This window comes from Rhineura floridana, chromosome 7 (assembly GCF_030035675.1).
Source record: "Rhineura floridana isolate rRhiFlo1 chromosome 7, rRhiFlo1.hap2, whole genome shotgun sequence".
Classification (NCBI taxonomy): Eukaryota; Metazoa; Chordata; class Lepidosauria; order Squamata; family Rhineuridae; genus Rhineura; species Rhineura floridana.
The window spans coordinates 131140031-131157714 of record NC_084486.1 but is presented as its reverse complement, the minus strand read 5'-3'; the positions used below and the strand labels follow the sequence as shown (position 1 = coordinate 131157714).

General features: G+C 42.9%; 1 protein-coding gene across 1 annotated transcript in view; it reads left to right on the top strand.

Moving 5' to 3' along the window:
• The window catches only part of WDR49 (WD repeat domain 49), a 140510-nt gene that overhangs the window by 99258 nt on the left and 23568 nt on the right, over positions 1-17684 (top strand). Inside the window, exons 13-16 of the mRNA XM_061634496.1 lie at positions 2604-2756; positions 9039-9226; positions 11500-11697; positions 15605-15795. Of these exons, the coding sequence (XP_061490480.1) occupies positions 2604-2756; positions 9039-9226; positions 11500-11697; positions 15605-15795 (730 nt within the window). The remainder of the gene's footprint in view (positions 1-2603; positions 2757-9038; positions 9227-11499; positions 11698-15604; positions 15796-17684) is intronic.

Genomic DNA, 17684 nt, shown 5'->3' with positions numbered 1-17684 from the left:
TTGCTAGTCCTTAGCCAACTTGAAACTAATGTAATATAAACATCTTGCTCCACAGTAGAGTTCTGGCTGGTAAGAAATTGGTATATTTATAGCCATTTCCTAAAATTTGGTTGTGTACACAAGCAAGAGTTGTTGACTAATTTGAAGTAGTCTTTCTAAACAAACTTCCCCAAGTTTAAAAAGCAGTGAGGGGCTGTGCAGTTTCATCTGTTGTCTAACAGGACACACACCTTATTTCCCAAACTTCTCTCCTGATTCACTGTGCAGCAGCAGTTTGATTGTCTTGACCCCATAGGCCATAACAAAACTGCATATAAACAGAGGATGGCATGGAGGAATGAAATCATTTCGGAACTGAATAAACATATCAAAATGCAAATGATTAAAAGCAACAAATATCCTTATAAAAAGCTACCTCGTGTTTTGCCAAATAGACTTTGTTCAATCTTTCTGCAGTAAAGGTGAAAGAGGTTGCTTTCTCTTCCCTTTAGTGGGGGAGGGGGACAGTTTTATGTAAAAATATGTTTTCAAGGAAGCTGGAGTGCTTCCAGTAACTTCTTTAGGTATAATTTAGGGGCAATTGGAGATGGGGGAGAAATTGGTTTCAGTTCAAATTTTAATGAGAACCTACCAAATTCACACTTTCCAAAACAATATGTGAATTAAAATACAGCTATCTTTTGAAATCCGCAGTTCTCTAAATTTTCTGATGCAGGTCTACACCAACCAAATAATGTGTACAAAAATATGTATATTATGGGAAAGTGCGCATATAAATGCACATAACAATGAAACTAGCATATAAGAATGCCTTATATCAAGGAAATTTGCTTACAAAAATGTGTCTGGCAGGCAAAATTGCATACACAAGTGCATATATTAGGAGAAATACACATTAAAATGCTGGCAATTTTCATGAGGATTTCTTCTTTTTGAAAAAAATTCTCAAACTGATGCAGAAATGTGGAGAAATGAACGTAAGACTGGACAAATGAGAAAAAGAGAGAAACTGAAATTGACAGATTTCTCTGTCTCTAGGGATAATATAACAACAAGCTGTTTGCTTTTCTACTAGGACAGGCAGGATGGTTCTTGCTGGTCCTCCCAGCCCAGCTTCTACCATTCTGTTGCTATCAAACATTACCCCAATCCAAAGGTCTCCTATTTTAGTCTGCCCATTTTCCTTTGCTGCCTTTCATGAGTACGGCTGTTTCCCAGAATCCTTCCTCTAAATCTGCTTTTCCCCAGGAAGCCTTTGGGTCATTCCCTAGTCCCTGTACTGAAGTCCAAGTATGCATAATGAAATAACCCCGTCGTATTTCCCCTGCCTACCCATGACTTTGCCATTTCCTACCTTCCTCTGTTGTTCGGATGAGAACATAAGAAGAGCCCTGCTAGGCCAGAACAAAGGCCCCTCGAGTTCATCATCCTGTTCTCACGGTGGTCAACCAAATGCTTATGAGAAACCTGAAAGCAGGAACCGAGTGCAGCAGCACTCGCTCCACTTGTGAGTTCCAGCAACTGGTACTCAGATGTATACTGCCTTGGAAGTGGAGACAGACATAGATAGATAAGCCCACGGGCTGGGAACCTGTCATAGCTGTTCTTTGTAAAGCACCATGTGCAACAGGGGCCACCAGTGTGGCACCCATGGGTGCCCCTGCAGAGGCTTCCTTGGTGCCCTTAGGGACCCCTCTCCCTGCTGAAATTAGTGCTGAAAGAAGCACTCTTTTGTGGCCAATAGAAGAAGCTGCAGGGAGTGCCAGGTTGCAGTTTGTGTGTGGTTCCCTATACAATTTTTCCATTTTGCAGATGTGTCCATGGGTCGCAAAAGCTTGGCAGCCTCCGATATACACAACCAGTGCTAACTAACTAAAGTGCAGTGTGGTATGTGTACAAAATGGCACAGATTTTGTAGATCTCTAGGGATCTGTAGCAGATTTGCCAGGATTTCTGACTCCCAACTGTTCAGCAATAGCACCAGGAACAAAATTACTTTTTCTACCTAAATAAGATTGCCTGTGTGAAGAAACCTAACTAGGAGTGGATGTTCTGGTACTGAAAATACATTACCAGGCTCAGAACATGCTCAGAGGCACCCTATTCTTCAGTTCCAACTGCGTACAATTGGATGTGTTGCAACTGCCTCTAGTTGGTAGATCTTGGGGTCTGGTGAAAAACAAAGGAGGTCTGACAAGCCTGAAGTCTGTCCACCTCTGTAGCTCTTCGGGATCTCAGTTTCCATTTAAAAAAATATATATGTGGAAGTTCCTAGCTGCCATGGCTGCATTTGTATTGAGGGTTTTCGATGAAAGAAATGCTGCAAAGGAAATTACCAGTGGCACACAGATGGTATTCCCCCCCCCCCGCTGGGGTTTCCCTTTCAGCAGCTCTCATGCCAGGTTCCCCAAACAGATTTTTCAAATGCAAATGAGTTTTAAAAGCAGTCTGGGGATTCTGCAGAGGCAGCTAATGAGAGGGAAGCCATAAAAAAAAAGTTCAAGTGTGCACAGAGAAAACACATGTGCTTTGGATGGGGGCCATTGTTGACATCTTGAAAGCATACATTTTTTTTAGGCCCTAATCAGGAGTTTCTCCCACAGATTCTCAAATGCAGCAGAATGTAACTTCTACTGGCAGGCTGTCCTATAGAAGACATACACTGTCTGCAGCTGACTACGCTGACTCTGACGCAGAGAACTGCAGTGCTATTACTAGACTCTTCTTCCTAGAGGCCAGGAATATTTCAGTGTCAGGTACAGGGTGTAGCACCTTTCACCTCTGTTTTGGCTTCATTTGCTATGGCTGTTTGAATCAGGGGCTGTATGAGCAGAGGGAGAGAAGGGAAGCAGGACCACTCCGTCGGCTCAGCTGAGACAGCAGCTGGTTTTGTCTTTTCCTCAAGTGTCGCCTAGCAGAACAGAGGAAAAGAAGGGAAATGGGGCCACTGCATCCCTGTAACATGTACGTGTGAATCCCCACTATGTGTTAATCCCCACTACGTGTTAACCCATTAGAGACCCAAATGCTCCCTTGGGAGTATAGCAGAATCTTTTGCTGGAATTAAAACCCGTACGCTTGCTCTTTATGTATGATCCCACTCTCAACAACCTGAAGAAAGCACACAAAAAGGTAAAATAAGGGTTGGTTTATTGGAAGAGGAAACAGGGAAAATACAGTGTTCAATTTACGATAAAACACAGGCGGCATTTAGCTAATACACTCACACGCTAAAGCTATACGCGTATAGAGGGACCTTAAACTTACTCCCACTCAAAATTGTGAACATATAGACTCATACCAAAGAAAAAGGAGGGAAATAGATAGATTAAAGAAATGCTTTTTCTGAAGAGATTTAAGGGACAAGGCCAGAATAAGAATTATATGCTTGGTGAGAGCCAAGTTCTCTCTCCTCCTAGATATTGCCAAGTGGCCATGCATACCATTCTTACCCTTTCCATGCCCAGGGTCCCAAGCTGCGTGTTTAGCTGATCTCAGGGAGTGACGTAAAGAAGTTCGTTTGAGCCAGACTGTGCTGCTTGATCCCTCAAAATCCTAACCTTAAATATGTTTCTGGTTGCACAGAGATACCTGTGAGCCGAGAGGGGATTGTTTGAAAGATCTTTCCTCTGGCAATGTTAACATTTAGGAATTTTAGTTTATTACTTCTAAAGTCAGGAATAGTAGTGTAGTGGTAAATTCAGAAGTGCAGGGTCCCTTCTTGATAGTCATAGCCGCACCCCTCCCCCCTTTTTGTTGTTGCTGGATTAAGACCGATATCCTTGTTAATGCCTTCACCCACAACAACAGATCTCCCAAGGAGCCGATATGCATGAAAGGGGGGGAGGAGTGTTAGCTACTGAGAAGAGTATTCTCAGTGGCTGACTCACCTCCTTTCACTCCGATTGTCTCCAATCAGCAGGAAAGGACAGGAAAGAATGTTAGAAGACTTTTCTGAGTGGCTAACACACTTGCCTGTCATGCTGATTGGCTTGTGGGATGCTGGAGACAGTAGGACCCTGCTGCCAAAAAAATAAAGAGGCTAAGACCCCCTGAGACCCTGGATGACTACATGCTTGGTCAGGAAGTCTGTTCTGACTCCTGCAAGTCAATAACTTAGAGTTCACTGAAAGAGCTGTTTCCCAGGATCCACCAAACTTAGTCTGCAATCCAGTACACACTTACCTGGGAGTAAGTCCCATTGAACCCAATGGAGCTTACTTCTGAGTAGACATGTATTGGATTGCAGCCTTAGGCTCTCATGCCAAGAACCATCCATATGAATTAAAGAATAAGAACCCCTAAAATATTGGTGCCAGTAACAACCTCTGCTGAGAGACATTGCCTTTGGCTTTCTCTAAAAAACAGTTTCTACCCCAGCTAGTTGTTATAAGAATGCTGTACCTTTAAGAACCCGTGCCTGGGTTTGATTTTCTTCTCCTTTCTCCCTTTTTCCTTTGTGTCATCTTTTTGACAGTAAGCCTGATGGCAGGGACTGGCTTGGGGTATTTTTTTCTTCTTCTGTATGTTGTTCTCAGGGCCTTTTCAGCTGAAGAGTGAGGCAAAAATACTTTTAATAAATAAAATATGGACAGAGGCCTACTCGGCCTACTTGAAACTTTGCAAGAGAGAGTAGACTCACTTCTAGTACAGACCAAAACAGCTGTGGCAGGAGAGGCTTGCAGGGCTGGCCTACCATCACCTCATTCTTCTTTCTCAGAGAGTAGAAAGAGGCAGCCACCCCCCCCCCAAGATAATGATCCATTCTTCTTGGTATTTTTATGATTGCCCTTTTCTGCACCTTTATCTCCAGCTTTATCTCCAAAGATGCATCACTGAACACAAAAGACAGGATCAGTCAGACCATGGTATTTCCAATCTCTATGTATGTGAAAGTTGGGCAGTGAAAAAAGCAGTAAGAGAAAAATCAACTCATTTGAAATGTGGTGTTGGAGGAGAGCTTTGCGGATACCATGGACTGCGGAAAAGACCAATAATTGGGTGTTAGAACAAATTAAACCAGAACTATCACTAGAAGCTGAAATGATGCAACTGAGGTTATCATACTTTGGACTAAGGTTGCCACGTTCAAGGCCTGAGACATCCTGTATCTTTAGGAGAAGAGAAAGTCAGCCAAGTGCAGGTGTTCTTGCAACCCTGTAATGGGAAAAGGGTGGAATTCTCCCTTCCTCCTGCACAACTTTTAAAGATACAAAAGACCTCTTGGAGGCTGGGCCTGGCAACCAAGAGGTCTTCTGTATCTTTAAAAGTTGTGCAGGGGGAAGGGAGAATTCCACCTTGTGTTTTTTCCCATTACAGTTCTGCAAGAACACCTGCACTTGGCTGACTTTCTCTTCTCCTAAAGATACAGGATCAGTCTCAGGCCCTGAGCCTGGCAACCCTATCTTGAACAGAGGCCTTAAAAAATTACAGCCTGGAACAAATGAGAATGTAATTCAATGTATGCCTCTAGATCTCTTATTTTCATCCAAATATGTCAGGAAGTGCTAGATCTCTATGCAGCTACCACTTTCTGTGAAGTACCTTTAGGCTCTGGACTGGCTTCTAGGCAAGGAGAGGTATTAGAGTTAGAGAGCTTCTGCTTGAGTTGAACTTTCCTTGAGCAACAAGACCTTCCTGAGCTCTGGCATGTTCCTATATTCCTTGGCTGTTCTTCTGTACTGACTTCTGGCTTACTCCTACTTTATCTTACAGCTCTAACTTACTCTCCGGTATTTACTTCTGGCTTGTTTCTCAGTCCTGGTTTCTGATTTGTCCCACAGCTCCTGTTCTCTTCTCCTGGCTTACCACAGAATGCTGCCCATGACCTAGACTAAAGAGAATTGAGTTGGCTGCCCCTGATATCAACTGTGAATTCCAATAACCCAAACGAGCAAATCTGTAGTAGAAGGCTGCTTGCATGCAGAAAGTCAAACTAACTCTTGATTTATACCCCTTGTGAGTCTGCAAACACTGCAGGATGTTAAGTCATGATGGAATTTGGTCCAGCTGAGTGTTTCACAGCAGCTAATCCTGATTGTATAAAATCATTTCTCATCTCAGCTGCTTTTTTGAGGTGTTTTTTTTAAATCAAATTATGGTTGTTTCCCTCCAAGGCAAATTGGAATCTTTCTGCAGATTTATCGGCAATGATTTGGGAAATCTGTTGCTTTAAGGGTTACTTAGGGCTCTTTGGTGTCCATAAAGAACATAAAATTGACAAGAGGAACTTTGGTTTGCCAAAGAGAAACCATTTGCATAAAGATTTAGAGTCCCGTGAGCAACTTTTGCAAATAGAAAAATAAAAGATTGTGAAAATGGGTTCCCAAGGCCCAATTTCTTATTACTAGAACTTCTTTCAGTTTGGGGAGTCTAAGGATTGAACCATATTTCACCACTGTTGGAAAGCTGCAATATTAAAATGGAGATTAAAAGCCAAACCAACAAACAGAGTTCACACACAGTGGGGAAATTGCTTCTGGTTAGAAAAAAGGACAGTTGCATTGAGAAAGTTAAACCAAGGAAGCAATGCACAGTTCCACTGTACCACTGCAAAGCAGGACATGCCATTTAGCTTACTGGGACTTATTATCCAAGTTATAGGCTTCGGATCAGGTTGCACAGCAACTGAAGCTCATCATTTATTTATTTATGTCCTGCCTTTCAATCAAACAATCTTCAAGGCATACAGGAAAGTGGTACTAATACATTCCACACAAACAAAGCCCAGCAGCACTTAGTCTTCTTGCTGATGAATGGGTTCGGCGGCTGTTTCCCTTCGGTTCTGCAGCCCCAGGTGACTGACAGCTGGATCAGAGTATTCTTTCTAGCAAGAAAGGGGAAGCAACAAGGGAAGCACCTTAAAGCTGCTCTTTCTTAGTTCAGGGGTAAAGAACCTTTTTCAGCCCAAGGGCTCATTCCCTTCCAGGCAACCTTTCAGGTCTCCGTATGCCAGTAGTGGGGGTGGGTCCAGAAGCAAAAAGGGATGGAGCAACGAAGGTTCATTTACTCTTACATTCCTCTCAGTCCTCCATCCAGGCAAGCAAGAAGCATTATTGGAGTTCAAAGACACATTCTAGCCAAGCAAAAACCCTCAAAGAGGATGACAAGCAGGACTGGCAAAGGGGTGTGGCCTGGAGAGAGCCCCCAGGACCAGGTAGAGAGGCAGGGAGGGCTGCAATGGGCCCGAGGCTTAAGTTTCCCCATCCTTACTCTAGCTAATGGATGGGGCTATATGTTGGTCTTCCCCTTGCCATGACATTCTTCCTGGGAGACACAGGATGCAACCTACCAGTGGTCCTCAGTCCTCTGGCTGGTGACAGAGAGAAGAGTGTGCTTTCCTCCTGATCTACAGTCTCAGGGCAACTGGCAAGTTGGAGCTGGGTGTTCTTTCTGGCAGAGAGGGGGACAGTCCCAGTTAACTCTGGAATTGGGGAAATGCCCTTTTCTCAACTTACCTTTTGTGCCGGGATTGGAAACCTCCAGCCCACAGGCCTAATTAGGCCAGGCATATGCCCCAATTTAGCCTGCAAGGACATTTCTCTTCAACTGCACCCACGTGCCCCACCCCGGACATCATATGATTCAAAAGGAAAAACCAGAACATAAAGTGAGCTCCCAGTTTTTCCTTTGCAAGCAGGGCTCAGCTGCAGTGACAGTGAGCCCCGCTGGGATTGGCTACACCCCAGTACAGCCGAGGAGGCACAGCACCAACAATCAGCTGATTGTCGGCGTTTGCAAAGCTACTTTGTCTGTAGCTGTTTGATTTCAAACCATACAGGCAAAGGAAAATGGGTCACTGTGGGAATTACATCTGGTGCTTTGAAAGGTGGGCGACCCCACTCACCTGTCAAAGTTGGCCTGGGGCAGGAGTTTGCTCTAGGGCTTCCAAAGCTTGCAAGTCACACATGGCCTGAATTGATTCTTCACCTCTCCGTAATGTGCAGAGAAGACAGGGTTGCTCCTGCCAAATTTTATCAACTTTTGCAGGCAACATATCCCAAAGTTCTAGTGAGGAGTATCTAGTCATGCCACAGAGTAGTATTATTGCACTACAGAATGCGGACAAGTTATGAAATGCTTCACTGGGACAGAGGCCTATGATGGTAAATGCAGACTCAATTAAGGCAACATGCAGGACTGCAATTCCTCTATTGTGAGAACAGGGCTCCCCACTCCTTGGTTAGAAACATATTTATTTTCCATGACAATCTTGTGAGGAAGTTTGGGCCTAGAGAGAATGACTGGGTCCAAGGCTATCCAGTGATTCCTAATCAAGGACTTGAACCCAACTCAGCTGGACCCAGGTTGTCCAACGCTATCTTTTACAAAACACTGACTCCCATAGACAGTTACATCCCATATGTCGTCTGAAGGCAGGGAGAAGGAGAAACCTTAGCTTAATGGTAGACCAAATGCTTTCATAAAGAAGGTGCCATATTTAATCTCCAGACAAAGATTCTGGAGACATAGCTGTTAAAAAGACCCTGACCAAACCCTGGATAACCACCACCAGTCATCCAAAGAAGACAACAGTGAGAAAAATGACCCAGTGGTGTGACCCATAAGAAGAGCCCTGCTGGATCATCTAGTCCAGCATTCTATTCTCACAGTGGCCAACCAGATGCCTATGGGAAGTCTGCAAGGAGGACCTGAGCAGAACAGCTTGCTCTCCTCCTGCAGTTTCCAGCAACTAGTATGCAGAAGCATACTGCCTCTGGCCATGGAGGCACAGCATGCTTAGTTTAAAGTAGATTCATGTGCTAATGTACATTAGGATTTAGAGCACAAGTGGCTGACTGTGACTCTCTGGATGTTGTTAGATCACAACTCCTATAATCCCTAACCATTGGCCATGTTAGCTGGAGCTGATGGGAGCTGTAGCCCAACAACCTCTGGAGGGCTACATATCAGCCGCTCCTGAGTTATAGTGTCATACTCGTATAGGGGCACTTCTTTGATCCCAGCACCACAGGTTTTTTGGATTACCTCTTCCCAAAGGTAACCTTACTAATGTACCATTGTTTTTCACATTGTAGGTGGGGCCAACCTAATATCCTGTGGTGGTGCTGGTTGTGTCAGGTTTTGGAATACACAGAGGTGCAGGCTCCTGGCAGAATTTGAAGCCCACAGCGGAGTGGGGTCCATTATCATGACAGTGGATCAGAGGAGCCAGTACCTCGTAACGGGGGATCTGGTTGGATGGGTGAAGATCTGGAACATAGAGGTAAGAGGAAAGGTTCACAGGCCAACCTCAAAGAGGAGAGGCACATTACAAAGAAGTCAAGTTTATATTCATGGCCCACACATTGAACATCTAATTTCATATGAATGTTGCTCAGGATTTTGAAAATACCTGATGGAGAGCACATAATTGGCATGCAAAAGGTTCCTGTTTCAATTCCCAGCATTTCCAATTAAAGCATATTGAGTGGCAGAGCTGGGATGGGAAAGGCCTCTTACTGAGATTTGGAGACCATGTAGACCATATAACTGGGGGAAATTGAGCCAATGCTCCATATAATATGCAAAGACAAAAAAGAGGCCTCCCGCAAATTGCACAGAAACCACAAAGTCAGTGGGACTCAAAAACCATATCCAGAATAGTTAATGTTCTTGATGAAATAGCAAAACAATATATTGCAGCAATAATACATTAAAGCACATGGGCAATATTTATTTATTTAATTTATACCCCACTTTTACTTCCAAAAGGAGCCCAGGGCAGCAAACAACAAGCAATAAAACAAAACAACAAGCAATAAAACAGTAAAAAAAATCTTTAAAACAATTCCAATACAGATGCAGACTGAGATAAAGATCTTTACTTAAAAGATTTGTTGGAAGAGGAAGGTCTTCAGTAGGTGCCAAAAGGCCAACAGAAATGGTGCCTGCCTAATATTTAATGGGAGGGAATTCCAAAGGGTCATACATAAATAAATATTTATATATAAATGGCAATGATACATAAAAAGCCATATGAAATACACTCATACTGTAGCAAAAAAAACAGACTGAAAAGACAGAATTCCTCTGTGAAGCTGAGCCTAGAATAAATGTATTGTAGAACTGCTGCTGTGATGAGATCTCCAGATTATATCTGGTTTCATTACTTCGTCAAAATCAACTTAGAAGTGAGGAATTTCTCATGGTTGGTAGCTGAAGATAACTCCCTGGCCTCTTATGTGTTTCTTAAAAAAAAAAAAAAGTATTATCTGACGTAAATCATCAACCTTAACCAGCAGAACTCACCCAACTGGGTCTTAGTTAAAGTAGGCCATATAGCAGGGTAGTTGAGCAAATGTTGACTATATATAAGGTAGTTTCATAACTTTGCTGTTTTCAAATATATAATTACTCTTAAGAATTTGCACATTTCATATCACACCATCTCTTGGGTAACTTATAGAATTTTCTTCCACACCATGCTGTGATGATAGCCACTGACTTAGATAGCTTTAAAAGGGAAAGTCTATCCTCTGTTAGCTATGGAATAGCCAGTTTATCTTAGAACAAGGATGGGGAAGTTGCTGAACTACAACTCCCACTAGATCCAGCAAGCATGGCCAATGGCCAGGGATGATGAGAGTTGTACTTCAGCAACATCTGGAGGGCCCAAGATATTCCATGCCTGCCTTAGCTGGGATGCAAGCAACAAGGCAAGGCTTCTGCTTTGGTGCCTGGGCTTTCCTGAGAGGAGGCCTTCTCTGGGAGGCCACAGTTGGAAAAAAAGTTGGACTAGATACTTGTTCTGATCCATCAGGGTTATAAGTACAGGTGATCATATGGGTCTTTCTTATTCAACTGCTTCTCCACTAGGAGGTCCACTAGGTGAGACTGACCACATCCACATGCTTGTGGCATCCACATATTTGTATAGCAGCAGTGTAGGGTAGCAGAATGAGCAAGGAGTTCCAGGGCAGTAAGAGTGAATATGGAGAGGGACATTCTAAGAACCTTAGGTCTTCTTAGACCAGGGGTAGGGAATCTCAGGCCTAGGGCCCAAATATGACCCTCCGAGCCTCTCTGTCTAGTTCTTTGGACTCTTGCTAGGCCATGCCCATTCCCAGGCCCCACCCCTTTTCTGCCCTCCTCCTCGCCCTCCTTGAGTGCTTCTTCCTGGTTGAAATGTGTCCTTGGAACTGTGATAATGCCTCTAGCTTACCTGGATGCATGATGGAGCAGTGTGTTTGTGTAACTTCTTTGTGCTTGGAATATTGTCTACTGTACAAAGGCAAGAGTCACATCCATTGATCTGTCCACTTTTCCCTCTGGCTACATCGCCCACCACTGGCATGTGGACCCCAGAAGCTTCTTTATGAAGGAATGTGGCCCTCAAGCTGAAAAAGGTCCCCAGCCCTGGTATAGGCTATTACTCTGCTTCTCTGTCTGCACTAGATCACTTTGAATTGGCAATGTGGCCCCTGGACAAAAAACATTCCTGAGCGTTGACCTTTCCCTCTGATAACTTCAAAATTCTTCTTTTCTTCCATCCACTAGGACTACTGCCTTATTTTGGGAGAAAGTGTGATAACCCAGCAGCCCCCTCTGATCAGATCTTTCCAGAGACATGATGACTCTATCACTTACCTGGAGACATGCATACAAAACAACTGCCTTTTCATCCTCTCATCCTCGACAGATTGCAGCATAGTTCTTACTGACATTTTCGGTGTTCCATTTGGAATATTTGGGCAGGTAGAAATGTGACTGTTTTTATCATGGCTTTTGATAGTAGTATTTTCTCCTTCTCAACACTGCACTCATTATCATAATTTAAGAATAAAACGTTCTTAAGGATTCCTGCAGAGTTCTTTCCCTAAGAGAAGGCACATTTAGAGCAATCACATATGTATTGTGCCTCTCCCTCTCTCCCCCCCCCACCTCATTGGGACTTTGGCACATCTCCCCTTTAAATGGACCAAAGGCAATGTTTGAAACTTCAGAGAGGTAAAAGCTTTTCTCAAAGAACATATAACTCAAAGAAATAATTGGATGGGTTGTAATTTGTCTAAAAAAAGCGGTGACACTGAGGAGACGGCAAATCCCACATGTGAGACTCAGCTGGTATAAATTCTATGGCCTTATTTTTTAATACACTCTCATTGCCTGACTCTAGAGGTAGCAGTTTTTAAGACATCAGCTTTTAGGACATTGATGCCCAACCTGTATTTTGAGATGAGAGCCTCACATTTATTAGGTCAATTTAAAGTAGTACACATCATGGTTTTTGGAAGTCTGGTATCTGGCATGCTTTGTATCTTCAAGCACTGCAACAGCAGGACAATGTCTGAGAAAAAACAGTCTCCAGAGACATAGCTGTGTAAGTCTGTTCAGCAGGAAAAACAGCACAACATCTTAATTATGGCATAAGCTTTCATAGGTGAAGTGGATGTGAGTCCGTGAAAGTTTGTGCCATAATCGATTTCTTAGCTTTTCAAGTGCCACGAGACGTTGCTGTGGACAAAACATAAAAACAACTCACCTAAGTTCTTGGTCTCTCCAAAGGGATGTGATGTGGTAACGGTATACTCATTCTAAATTTAGGTCACGTAGCAACAGTTTTAAAATATAAAATACGTTGACAATACAGACAACAAACAGACCCTAATCTTTTTTCGGGAGTAGCACTGCTCAAGGCCTGCCAGTGGCTCTGTGACCTGACTGGCCAAGCCAGATGCTTATGAGGTTGGGTCGGAAGGATATAGACCCTCCGAGGCGCAGAGTGGTAAGCGGCGGTAATGCAGTCGAAGCTCTGCTCATGGCTGGAGTTTGATTCCAACAGAAGGAGGAAGTCGAATCTCTGGTAAAAGGGGTTGAGGTCCACTCAGCCTTCCATCCATCTGTGGTCGGTAAAATGAGTACCCGGCATATGCTGGGGAGTAAAGAAAGGCCGGGGAAGGCAATCCCACCCCATATATACGGTCTGCCTAGTAAACGTCGCAAGACGTCACCCTAAGAGTCAGAAATGACTTCCACTATAAGTGCGGGGACACCTTTACCTTTTTTACCAGAGGGGATACAGCACTGCCAATGCAATGACAATAAGAGATGGGAAGAGTCATATCTCAGTGCTAGAGCATTTGCTTTGTATGCAGAATGCCTTAGGTCCACTCTATGGCATCTCCAGGTAGGACTTGGTACACAGGAACTGCCTTATAGTGAGTGAGACCATTGGTCCACCTAGTTCAGTATTGTGTCTACACCAATAGTTCCCAAATATGTTTTTCCCATGGACCACTTGAAAATTGCTGAGGATCTTGGCGGACCACCTAATGATTTTTCTTCTGCTATTGTAATATGCTTCTTTTATTTCTAATATTGTATATAATTGGATTACAATTTAAATTCCACAGAATTCAAATTGTAATCGTTCTTCACGGATATGCTGTGGACCACTTGAATAGTGCTTGTGGACCACTGGTGGTCCGTGGACCACAGTTTGGAAACCCCTGGTCTACACTGATTGGCAGCGGCTCAGGGTGTCAGGCAGGAGTCCTTCCCAGTGCTACCTGGAGATGCTGGGACCTTCTACATCCACAGCAGATGGTCTGCCACTGAGCTACAACCCTTGCTTTGTCTTAAATCCTGGAGAGCCACTGCCAGGCAGTGTAGACTGTACTGAGCTAGATAAACCAATGGTTTGGCTTGCTATAAGGCAGCTTCTTATGTCCTTAAGAGACATAAGAAAAGAAGACACTGAAGGGAAGGGGGAGGCAGGTGGTCATCTTAAAGCTTGCTGTGAAGAAGGAACAGCCTGGCTCAGAATGTTATCTAAGAACTAACATGCAGGAGAAGCTAGGAAGCCACACCTCTACCCTCAAGGCCTAGGACCCCGTCACTTGCAATAGCAGCATCCTGAGTCTCAAACTTCCAGAGGACTTTCAAGTGATCTCTGTCTCCCTCTGTGGCACCTTCCCAGTAAGCAGCAGCAAGGCTGGGCTTGGGAGGGTGACTCAGCAGCACCGCCCTGTTGAGCTGGTTGCACCTGCCATGCATAACATGACTGATGTCAACATTACAATCTTGTTTCAGCACTAGAGGTTTGCCCAAGAATTTAAAGGGGCTACATTTGTTGCCAGTCTTTTCTGTTTGTTTTTAGCTGCTGTCTTATAGTTTTTATTGTTTTATGGTGGTTTCTGTTTTGCTTTTGTATTTTGTCATTCTTGTGCACTGCCCTGGGATCCATTTGGAGGGTAGAATTTTTTAAAAAATAAATCAATAAACAATGGCAACTGCTTTTATTTTAAAAGTCTTGTATCACTTCTGGAAAGGAAATCCTGAGCTGGGGAACAGGTACCATCTTTCCATTCATGCAGAGGAGTCTCTTGGCTGCATAAGGCATCAAGGAATTTGAACTAGGGACTCTGGCAGTGGAGACCAGGCACTTTACTCCCTGCTGCACTAGGCCAGCTGCCAGGCAGCTGGAAGCTATTGGCTCGATCTTTGCTGTGCTGCAGTGCCCCCAGATAATGCCCAAAGAGTGGTACTTCAGATCATCAGCTGAGCCCGACCTGGTGGATCCTGGCTGGCCTTACCTAACTGTGTTTCTGAGCTTGGTTCCTCACCCTTGAGCAACTCATCATTAAGAGAAGCCATTCAAACTCCTGTGCCATGTCTCTATTCCTATGGATATCAGGTTTTCCTTTTGAAGCCTAGCTTTCTGTTTGACCTTGAGTATATACAGTACCTGCCTCTGGCCCCAAAGATCTCTGCTCTAAATGCTGACTTCTGCCTAGGGATGGATGAATCTGTCTCAGTTTCTTATTTTTCCAATCTTAAATTTAGTTCTCCATATTTCCATATCACTTTGTGTGTGTGTGTGTGTGTATGTTTTTAAAAAGTCCTCATGAAAATTCATCAGGGCTGTAGTTTGAATTTCTCCTAATATACAGATTTTTGAATGCAATTTTGTCCGATATATCAGTTTTGCAAATAAATTTTCCCCAATAGAATACGTTTTGTATGCTGTTTTCAGTAATACATTCATTTTTATGCATACTTTGTCCTACTTGGCTAGACAACTGAATTGCAAAATTTGGAGAAGTATGAATTTTGAAGCTTGGTGTTTTTCAGTTTGTATGTTGCTTTGTAAAGTGCAAATTAAGTAGGTTCACCTTTAAAGGCAACTGAAACTGATCCCCCCTTCTGCTTGACCTGACTACTTAGGAAGCTGCCCTATACTGAGTCGGTTGGTTATCCCTGATGCAATACTGTCTGCACTCTTTAGCCCCACACCTGAGACTGACACACAGCAGCCCAATGCATAGAAATGTAGCTTGAGACGCTTTTTTCTGCATGCCAGGGAATCTTCACCTATGACCCTTCTATGTTTTAAAGCACAGGAGCAGCATATTGTCCAAACCTGGGCGCATGGTTTAGCTGTCCCACACTAACCACAAGCCATAAACTAAGAACAAATCTTGGTTTGGATTAGGGTGATGTACAAACTGGGCCTCTGTATGCCTAGGCAGAGAAGGTTCTGATCCACCTTCTAACAAGCTTAGTTTCCTAACCAGGAGATAGAACATGTTGCTTCATCTCTCTTGCGACGCTCAGAAATGGTGTTTGTTTGAGATGTACTTTACATTCTGTTCCTTTTTAGGAAGGACATTGGAGAATTGGAAATCATGTTCCTTCCCTCCCCAGAGGAGAAAACAAGGTCCAAGCAGAGGAGAAGAATGACATCAAAAAGAACAATTCTATGCCCTTTGTTGAAGAAGAAGAATATCCTCTCCCTCTTCCAGTGGAACAAGCCGTACCTGTTGCAGAGGATAAAGGTGACTCCGCATGTGTGTAAGTAATTTCTCTAAAAGCATGATTTACAGTGACACATTTGGAGAAGGGAGGCTGTTAAGATTGAGCCAAAGTATATAATTATCAGAAGCTTCCTTTCAGAGATAATATTTTAAGTAGGCCTGGCAGAAAATGGATTTCTTGTTGGAGATCCAGAATCCCCACCTCCACCCCAATAACCGTTTTCCGTTTTGTCCAAGTCAGACAGGTTTGAAGAACAGAAAATGAAGCTGGAGCATTTAGTATGGGTGTGTTTTGGCCATCCAGTGAAGAGAAGGTTTTCCCCCTAAGCTTTTGTTTAGCTAAAAGCCCAAGATATTTCTATGGTGGGTATATGATTTATTATTACATTTATATCCCACTTTTCCTCCAAGGAGCTCAACATGGCATACAAACATAGTTCCCTCCTCCCGATTTTATCCTCACAACAACTCTGTGAGGTAGGTTAGGCTGAGAGACAGTAACTGTGAGCTTTCATAGCCGAATGGGGATTTTAGCCCCAGACCCAGTCCGACACTAGAAGATGCTTGCTTAAATGAGTAAGCTCCACAATGGAAGCAGAACTGGGCTTAGAGCTAAGATTTGCTCCAGATGCCCTTCTTTCATGTTCACTCGTGCCTTCAGAGGTAATTCAAGATGGCAATCATGGAAAGAGCCTCCTTTGTGGTAGCACCCAACTAGGGATGGGGGAGAAATTCTATTTAGTTTGTATTTAAAGGCAAATTATTGAATTTGCACTTCGCAAAACAATAAGTGAACTGAAACACAGCCATCCTTTGAAATTTACACTTCTCTGAATTTTACAATGCAGTTGTTCAACTAGAGTGTACAAAAGTGCCTATACTAAGGTAAAGTGAGCATAAAGTGCATACATTAATGAAAAATGATGTACAAAAATGCATTATATTAGGGAATATTGCTTTGCAAAAATGTGCATATTAAACAAAATTACACAGACATATACATGTTTGTATGCAATTTTGTCTATTATACACATTTTTGCAAGGCAAAATATTAGGAGAAATTCATACTAAAATGCTGGTGAATTTTCATGAGGACTTTTGCTTTTAAAAAGACCACAAACTGATGTGGAAATGTGAAGAACTAAATTTAACACTGGAAAGGTGAGAAACTGAAACTAATAAATTCACCATCCCTACACCCAGTATGAAATGTCTTCCCTAGAGAGACTCACCTGCCAACCTCACTTACAAATTTCAGGTACCAGATCAAGGCTCTCTTATTTTCCTAGAAATTGTAATTAGTGATTATTGCTCAGCATCCAGCTGTTCATTTTACACCCAATGATTTTATTTTGCTGTTTTTATTTTGATCCTGCATTGCATATGTATCTGTTTGAGTTATTGATTTTACAGGTTTTTTGCTTTGTTTTAATGTTAGGTGTTATTAAATTATTGTTTTGCTTTTTTGTGTACTTTGGGAATTTGTTTTAAATTGAAAAGCAAGCTTAAACTGTCCAAAGTGAAATAAAATAAAATAAAACAAATAAGGTGCGGTTCTTATTTGACCCCAGACCTGTGCCTGACACACAGCACACAACAGCCCAACGCACAGAAATTGTATCATGTGAAGCTTTTTCTGTAGTGCAAGAAAAGTTTTGATACTTCTGCATGTGAACAGCACAGGGACAGTGTGACTAAGAAAGCTAGCAATATTATCTGCAGATGTTCCATGCCAATATGCTGTTTTCTGCTTTAGAAATACAATTTATAGCTTCCTCATTTCATAGCAGCTATATATAAAAATACACTTTATGACGAATTGGTCTAATTTTGCACTTCCAATGGCTGAAAGGTTGCAGGTGCGAGGCACTTGGATTCCGAGTGAGCTCATATATTCTAAAATGTATAAATCTTTCATGGCACTTT